This window comes from Cibotium barometz, chromosome 8, assembly GCF_041138505.1.
Source record: "Cibotium barometz isolate CiBa-2024 chromosome 8, ASM4113850v1, whole genome shotgun sequence".
Lineage (NCBI taxonomy): Eukaryota > Viridiplantae > Streptophyta > Polypodiopsida > Cyatheales > Cibotiaceae > Cibotium > Cibotium barometz.
Window position 1 is genome coordinate 18,584,803 of NC_141053.1, and position 9,292 is coordinate 18,594,094.

Genomic DNA, 9,292 nt, shown 5'->3' on the forward strand with positions numbered 1-9,292 from the left:
ATGGGAAGGTATCAGGGTCCCCTTTCATGATAGGATGGCAATATGCAACACAGTACTGAATGCCTAAATAATGTTTCTATTCCCTATACTGGACTTTGGTAAAGGGCATTGGCAGAAGATAATCAGACTTGTGAGAGATTTCGTGTGGAGGAATGCTGGGTCCAACAAAAAGGCTTTGGCCTGCTGGCTGGCATGGGATAGAATTAGCCTGCCTAAGAGTGAAGGTGGGTTAGGCATTCTTCATCTTCCTTCCCATACCATTGCTAGGTTGGTTGTGCTCCTGCCCAAATGCCTTCATCAGAAGAAGATCTAATAAAAAATGCTAAGGAAACTTGTAGATTGTTCAATTGCCTATCTTGATGGAGTGTGGCAAGGTCTAAGCTGGAAAGATAAAGTGTTCTCTTATGCCCCTCTAAAAATAACAAGGTCCCCACTGTGCAAGATGCTGTGTACTAATGGGAAAGAGATGTTGGAACTCATGGTCTGGGATGGCTGTGGTAGAGCATCAGGGATCTGGTGGACTCATAAGTTCAATCCCCCCTAGCCCTACAAGACCCCATAATAGCCAAAAGATTGAACAATAAGGGTTTGAGGAGATTTAAGGACTGCTGGGATGAAGTATCAGTGGGATGGAAGGAGCGTGAGCAACTGGAGATCGATCTTGCTTTATCCAAGCACATCTGGTCAGACATGTGTTGGAGGAGGTGCAGAAAGGCTGGACATCCACAGCAATGGATGAATCTTGTTGGATTAGGGATTGGTCCTAGTTTAATAGATCTAAGCTGGACAAAGGCACAACCAGAGTTCTGTACAATGCTTTGAGAGTAAGTGAGGACAATGTCATTTATTGTAATAGAATTTGGAAAGTGAGTTGGAGCTCCAGCTATTGGAGAAGGAAGTGGAAGGCAATATGGGAGATGGAAATACCTACTAAATCTCAGGTTTTTATGTGGAGAGTGTGTATGGGAGCTGTGTCCATTGGTTCTAAATTGGTTCAGAGGAATTTCACAAGTGGATGCTGCCCTAGATGCAGGACTGTCTTGGAAGATGGGAAGCATGCATTTTGGGATTGCCCTGTGCTATTAGAGGAGCCTAGGTTAAGATTGGGAAATGGGTCCATAGATGCTTAGGGGTGCAAGGTCAATTGGGGGACTGGTTGATTAGCATGTTGATTTGATCTTTAATATTATTAGATTTTGTTGCTTATGGGAGATCTGGAACTCCAGAAATTGCATTGTGTTTCAGAAAGCTTGTGATACAGGAATTGATGTTAGTGGATTGATGCATAAATGTATATATATGTGATGGTTAATAAGTTGAGTGGGGCTGAACTGTTTCAGCTGATTCAGACTCTGTAATCTGTTATCACCGATCCTTCTCCTTTAGGGGTCATTTATAGACATACTGGGCTGTGCCTAATGATGTGGTGTGTTGGTTTGTAGGGTCTCAGAAAGCATAAGGTGAATGCTAAGTCACTTAGATATGGACCTAAAACAAAGAGATGGTACAAGAAGGTCAAGCAAGCAAGTTACATCTTTGTTGCCTTTATTGAGAATCTAGTAGGGACTAGACCAACTGTCAAAATCTGGTTTCAAAAAGGGGAGGTGAAGGGTGATGTACTGGAAAAACAGGCTCCTAGGGACTGCTCAACTGAAGCTTTGTTTGAAGCTTGCATTTTGCTTGGGTACCAGTTGTCTTGGGATGAATCTTCTTTTGTCTTTGAGGATGATAGATGGGATTTAGTGTGTAGCTTGCTTAATGGAGCTTGATTTATTTGTTGATTGATGGCTAACTGTGGATGCAATGTAAAGTTTTTCTTTTATTATATATAGATATTATTGGTCCCAAAAAAAATAAGGTGAGCAAGAGATGCATTATGTAGGGGCATTTGTCAAATATGCCAAATGAAGAAACAGCCCTTCTTAAAGCATCATCCACCTTTGAAATCACAGAAATATTCGTATTTAATTAAATAGGGTCCCCCGATTTCGACCTTCAATAATTCAATAATTATAATTTGGAATCCAAGTCATCAATGGAGCTCACACGTGGCAAGCGAAAATATCTCCGTTGCGATCAGCTTAAAAATACCAAACCTAACATTATTTCAGCTAGGCGAATTTTAGGGTTCTTTCGCCCCCTTGTTCTGGTGTGTTCGTGTGTGGGGGTGTTTCTCTGTGTGTGTCTCTGTGTCTGTCATGGCTTCTGCAGATGTGGAGTTCCGATGCTTTGTGGGCGGCCTTGCCTGGGCTACTGACGACCGGAGCCTCCGAGATGCTTTCCAACATTACGGCGAAGTTATCGAGTCCAAGGTATGCCTCGCTCCCCCGTGCCCACACACACACACACACACACACACTTCTCTCCCTACTGTGTTTCTAGGGCTTTTTCATCTGGGTACGGGTTTTCTTGAATTCTGCTTTGCCCCTTGTGTCCCGGACTGACCTGCTCTCTGTTAGCTTCCTATGCGTTTGTAATTGTTTACGTCTCTCTCTGTATAGTATTGTAATGTTTTTTGCTGCGGTTTATTTTCTAGGGTTTTGAAGGTGTTTGCCTCCGAAGGTTCGAGACGGTTAAGGGTCGTCTGATGTCTTTGTTCTTTCTAATTTCGGTGGCCTTATATTTCCATAGTGATGTTTCTGTTGTCCAAGTGCCTCCAATTTGCCTTTTTTCCTTCATGTAAAGGACGAGGGTTATTATGGTTTAAGGTTAGGGTCCCTCTCTCTTCCAGATCTGCAGACATGTTCATGTTTAGTCAAGATTTGAGGGTTCCTGGTCTGTTGGATTCCCATGGTCGACTATGTAGGGTACCTAGGACTGTGTCAAATAGTGCTAGTGTTGTATTCCAAACCTACTGGGGTGCGGGTTCTTGTAGCGTCTTCAAGATTTGTAAATCTGTCGTATGATATGGCAAGCAGGGTCATGTGAGTTCGTTGATCAAGTAATTGAGCCCTTCTGTTTAAATGCCAACCTGATGTAAACTTACTAAGCTTTCGCAGTGAATTTACCAAGATTCCATAGCACTTAGCCTCTTCTATGTTCTTCTGCGGTAAATTTACCAAGATTCCATAGCACTTAGCCTCTTCTATGTTCTTCTGCAGATTATCAACGACCGTGAGACAGGCAGATCTCGAGGGTTTGGGTTTGTGACTTTTGCTGATGAGCAGTCTATGCTGGATGCTATCGGCTCTATGAATGGGAAGGAGTTGGATGGCCGAAACATTACTGTGAATCAGGCCCAGAGCAGATCTGGTGGAGGTGGAGGTGGGGGTGGTGGGGGTTACCGTAGCTCTGGCGGTGGCAATGGTGGTGGGGGTTACCGCAGCTCCGGTGGTGGCAACGGTGGTGGGGGTTACCGTGCGTCTGGTGGCGGTGGTGGAGGCTATGGAGGTGGATCCAGATATGAAGATCGTGGGGGCTATGGCAGCAGGTCAGGTGGTGGCAGTTATGCCGGAAGGGAGAGAAGCGAGGGTGGCTATGGAGGTAGCCGCAGTAGCGGTGGCAGTGGTTGGTAGTGTTTCAAGGGTCTACAATAAGCAGAGCTGGTCTATCTTGAGTGGGCATGAAAATGTCATCTTTGTCTAGATCTTATATAGCTCGGAACTGTTTTGGGTGTTCTCACTTTTTTGACACGCTGAAAAGTAGTAGGGAAACTTACTGTGATAATTTTGACACTTGTTCATCATCTATATAGTTTGACTTATAACTTAGGCTGTTACTGCAAAATCGTGGCTCTGTTGATTCCAGTTTTTTGAATGAAAGCTGCTATTAGAACATTTGTCCCTTTTGAGCTTAACCGATGTCCTTGTTTGATTAGCCAACCTTTCATCCATAATCTGTACAGTTTACTGTCTGGCTCTAATTTTTTCGGCTTTTGCCGCAATATTCCTCGATAGATAGTGAAGTCTACCTCTCTAGTGTTTGCTCCCTTTGCTGCCCACATTAATTGGCACAGTTTTATTGCCTATGTTTATATGTTGGCTAATTTGCCAAAGGTGGAATTGTTTGGTCTGTTTTTGGCTAATTTGCAAAAGGTGGAAAAGTTTGGTCTGGAAAGGCATCATTGCAGAGAAATTAGTGTCCAGTTAATCAGTCCTTGGGTGGAAAGTAATTAGTGTCAAGTTCAACAATGCCTCGTTGGAAAAGTTTGGTCTGGAAAGGGAAAAAGTAGTGTCCAGTTAAACAGTGCCTGGTCTGAACTACTATCTAGGTGAAAGTGTTTCGCAATTTAAGGTATTATTGTTAGCATTGAGCTTGAATCAGTCCTTCTGTATATATATGAGATGAATGAAATTACAGTGGATAGTTTCAGAGTGTCACTGTATAGTTTAAAGTAGCTCAGCAAGGAATAGAGAGGACTATATTGATTCAAGGTTACTGTATGTGCCAATTAAGTACCTGCTTACTGAAGTTGATCCATATAAGTATATCTTACATTAATGAGATTGATAGAAGGTTGACAGAATAAAGGTTTTTTTTTAAATCGTCCCCTCATAGTCAAGCACACAACGAAGGACTGCTTAGAACAGATTAAATATCTTCTTAGATAACGTGAATCGTTTAACTGTCCGCCGTCATGCTCTCTCTCTCTCTCTCTCTCTCTCTCTCTCTCTCTCTCTCTCTATATATATATATAATGGGTCACAGCCTAAACTCTAGCTCTTGTCTAGCATGCTTATTTATAGGCTTCCAGAACCCTCTAGAAGCCTCCTCCAGCTCAGTTCCTGTGAATTAACTTTTTGCCTAAGGTCTTCCCCAAGATCCCATCACGTTCCTCTTCCAAAATAATTAATTAATGCCCAAACAATATTGGGGGCCCATTTATATTTCTTTCTTATGTTTCTGGATCTGGGAGAGGCCTCTGAGCCACATGATTTAGTACTTGCATCATTGGGTACTGGTTGAAGATCTTTGATGGGCCTTTAAATAATTCTCCATCTCTCTAGTTTACTGTCACTGGCCTACTATCTCCATTTCAACAACGGCGTTACCTTTTCCAGTGTTGGAATCAAAGAGCTGGGCTGGTTATCTCCTTTAGTGTTCTGCCAGTGGCTCTGTGAGGACAGAAAACCCTGATTCAGTCATCAGGGTTTACACAGAGGACGAGAGCAAAGCAGTGCAAAGAGATTGCAAAGAAAGAGGAGAGAGAGAGAGAGAGAGAGAGAGAGAGCCCAAATTAACCTTCGTTTTTGCACATTTTCAACCATAGCAACAACGTGCTTAAAGTATATAAAAACCTCTAATTTCTATTTCAATGGATATTCCTAGGTATGTCTGGAATAATCATCTTCAATAAATGTGGATGTAGTAGGCCCAATCATCCTCCTTTTCCTCATGCACCTTGGCTATTCGGTTTAGTGTCACCCTGTTGTACCTGTCCGTTGGCTTCACTTGGATTATTAGTGACATTGCCCTGCATGCTGTTTCTGTGATGTCATCCCTAATATTTTTATATTCTACTCCATTAGAGTTGTACGAGCTCTTCTTCAGCATTGAATCTAGGGCCATCTTTTCAAAGGTATGTGTGTATTTTTACTAGTGGTGGTAGTTGTAGAGTCTCACGTATCAAGTCCTCTGTGATCAACACTTGCTTCGTGGTGCCATCTGCTTTAGTCTCACTGTCCTCCTCTTGGTGGCCTTGTCGTATGTCTATTTACTCTGCACATAGCTATGTGTATGTTTTGGGGGAGAATCTATGCCATTTGCCCGAGGCCCACACCTTCTCTAGCTTGTCTTTGACTTCGGTATCTTCCAAAATCTAGAGGCACTCAGGGCTGTGGTACTGAATGCCACCTTTCCATGCATCGTGTGGAATTCTTTGATGATTATCGCGCCATGGAATGCTTGGGCGTATTGACCTAGGTAGCTCAGCTTTGGGTCTCATGTAGGTCTTTTCTTTCTGCTAACTGGGGATCCCATTGCACTGGCTTATGTCACTGTGGGGGTCTTTGCGGCTTTCGGGTCGGATGTTGCTAAGGTCAGTCCATAGACTGGTGGGGCATGTGCCACGCCTTGTTGTCTTCTTATTTATTTATTTATTTATTTGTTTATTTTTTATTTTTTTGGGTGGTAACAAGGTTAATTTTGATGGGAAGTGTGTTAGTGGTGTGAGCAATTAACAGGGTGGTATGAGTGTTGTGACATGATAGGGTCCAAATTCTCGTGATTGGGTTAAGCATTGTAAAACTGCAGGTGTTAAGGCCATGAAGGGGAATTCGTGAAAGTCCTGGCCGTGAAGGGTAATCCCATGAAATGGAGTAAACCCGCGAAAGTTAGTTCCATGAACTGGGGTAGTTCCGTGAAGGTCAATTTCGTGAAATGGTGGAATTCCGTGAAATGGAATCCTGTGAAATGGTGGAATTTCATGAATTGGAATTCCGTGAAAGTGCAGGCCGTGAAGGGTAATCCCGTGAAATGAGGTAAACCCGTGAAAAGCTAGTTTCGTGAGATTGCAGGTTTTTGGCTTTTAGCCGTGAAATTGCAGGTGTTTGGCTTTTAGCCATGACCTTGTAGGTTTCGTTTTTGATTAATTTAATTTAATGAATGCATGATGTTATTGAACCGCAGATTGGGGTTTGTGCAAGGATGATGACGAAAGACATTGTTGACAAGGACAATCAATGATTATAAATTTTGTAATTTTACAAAGAAAAGATTTGAACACATGAAAGGAAAGGAAACGCAAAGGAAAGGCCCAAGCTCCCACCTCAAACCCGTATGTGTCGATTTTGCACTCGAAGTGAGGAGGAAGGCGATGAGAGGAAGGCTCGATGCTTGTGATGCGCACACGATGAACGACGAATGCAAAATGATGAAAGAGGAAGGATTTTCAATTTTATGGCGCAGTCATCTGACTGGGCGCGACTACCTTAATGAAGAATGCTATGTGTCTTCCTACGATTGTTCGAGAAAAAGTAACCGTTTCACGGCGTGAAGCCTTTTGGACTAGCTCACGGCATGAAGCCTTTTGGACTAGTTCACGACGTGAAGCCTTTAAGACTAGTTCACAGTGTGAAGCCTTTAAGACTAGTTTACGGCGTGAATTGTTTTGTACCAGTTCATGACGTGAACCTTTTTGGACCATGCATGTGCAAGATTGATACCCTATATTTTCCTTCATGCTCAGACACAACCATGCATTCAAAGATTGGATGAAGTGAATGATACCCATTTTTACCTTGTATCCATCTTTTGAGTAATGGGTACCTTCATCTTTTTATTGCCATGGAAACCAAGGTGGTACTTTGGCACTTCTGGTGGACAGGTGTTGCATGCGTTTTAACTCTGTGTGAGAGTGCTTGATTCTTCTCTCCACCCAATTGAACAATGTTTCTACTACTGAGTCTTGTGGATTGAGGCTTGTATCAGTGTGTCTACTTGTTGCACCTTCTTTTTCTTCTTTTCAATGTCCTTGTCCAGCACCTTGATCAAGGTGGTTACAGGTATTGATTTTGTTGTATTTAATCCATCTTGTTGGGTTGGATTCTTCCTCCACACCAGTGTTGGTGCACTCCTAGCATTGGTTTTAGTTTGGGAGTTGGTTCTAAATGCCTTTACCACCCTTTTCTTTGTATTTGGAGGTGTTTGCAAAACGGTGGCCACTGGGTGGAGTTTGGGCACCCATACTGTTGTATTGCCTTGGTAATAACCTTGTGCCATTAGCAAATCCTTTCGAACCCATTGCTCACGAAGGCTTTGTGGAGTGCTGTTTTGTTTGGAGTACCACCAACTTACCTTTGAAGTCCATTTCTGTCCCTTGTCTCTTCTTTGAACCTTTCTTGTTGATTTCTTATTGACGCCCTTCTCATCCTTGTAGAGCTGGTTTCCAAGTTGACCCTTAGGCACCCATTGCTGTGTACCCTGTGACTTGGGTTGCTTTTTGCATAGGGATTGCGAAATTGATGCCTTTTTTGCTTCATGAGATGATGTCACCGTGCTTGGTGTTTCTATATCCTTAATCATGGCATGCTTCCTTGTGTTTATCGGGCTCCATAAGGGTACAAAAATGACACTGTTGCCCTCGTTCAGTAGTGCTGTCCTCTTCTCCCATTGGATATTACAGTTACTGGTGCAAATCCAAGATCGTCCTAGGATCATTTCCTTCTCCATCAAACCTGCAGGCATGACAAACACCTTTCCAACCAAGGAATTATTTATGATGGAAACATTAACACATATAAATCCCTCATCTTTCATAGTTGTCAAGTGCACACTACATATTTGTGCATTGGTGGTTTCAAGGTGCGGTTTATCTAAGGCTACCCATGTCTCATATGAGATCAGGTTATGACTTGATCCCATATCTATCAATGCAATGCTCATTGCATGACATTTAGCTTGTAGAGAGTTCCACCCTGAGTCGTGTGCTAGCTTAATGTTTAGTTCATCTTCGTCTAGGAGAGTTAGTGAAGCCATGTTTACTTGCAACATTCTTTTTTAGAGTATCTGTTTGGCCTTGGCCTCCCTTGTCTTAGCCTCTTCTTGGGCTTACTAGATTTTTTCTTTTGTGAGCTCCTTTCATTGTTTTAAAAGATGTTCTTGCCAGAGCATCTCTTGGGTCAGTGGTCCAAAATATTTTTTAAGTTTGCTCCCATCGACGTAACCCTCCATTTGTATGCCCTCAATTGTCTCAATTCTAACCAACCCCTGAGATGTGATCTTGGACACTTGGAAGAAGGGTCCTAGACCTCTGTACTTGAGTTTCTTTTTTATGGTGCTCCCTACACCATACATGAGGACAAGGTCCCTCCTGTTTCCAGTTTTTTTTGTTTTAAGTTATTGTCGAACCAATGTTTTCTTCGTAGTTTTTCGACCATAGGTCCATGCGATGCAATTAGTCTGGTTTCATTAAGCTTCTCTAAATCGATTAGCCTTTCAACTAATGCATTTTCCGTCAAACGTTCTTGCACTACAATTCCAAGCTTGGAACTAAGTATTCCATAGGCATTACTTCCTCAATACCATAAGCTAGACGGAAGGGAGTATATCCCGTCGCTACCTTATATAATGTTCGGTATGCCCATAAGGCTATTGTTAGCTTATGCTCCCAATCCGTTCAACTTGCTTCCAATGTTTTTGTCAAGATAGTACACAAAATCTTGCTTGTACTCTCTGCTTGACCATTAGCATGTGGATAATAAGGTGATGACTTCCAGTGGACTACTAGGAATCCAACAAGTAAGTGATCGATCACCTCATTTAATGAAATTTAAACTGTGATCACTGAATAACTCTAATGGATAGCCGAATCTTGAAATAATTTGCTCATATAAGAACTTTGCTGTTGTTTGTG

General features: G+C 42.5%; 1 protein-coding gene across 1 annotated transcript; it reads left to right on the forward strand.

Annotated features, from left to right (window-relative positions):
* The first annotated feature begins 2,102 nt into the window (after nucleotides 1–2,102).
* LOC147635995 (putative glycine-rich RNA-binding protein 1) lies at nucleotides 2,103–3,776 on the forward strand. The gene is made up of 2 exons (XM_086801423.1): nucleotides 2,103–2,312; nucleotides 3,102–3,776. The coding sequence occupies exons 1-2, from the start codon at nucleotides 2,199–2,201 to the stop codon at nucleotides 3,513–3,515; spliced, it is 528 nt and encodes a 175-aa protein (XP_086657549.1). The 5' UTR covers nucleotides 2,103–2,198; the 3' UTR covers nucleotides 3,516–3,776.
* The last annotated feature ends 5,516 nt before the right edge of the window (nucleotides 3,777–9,292 follow it).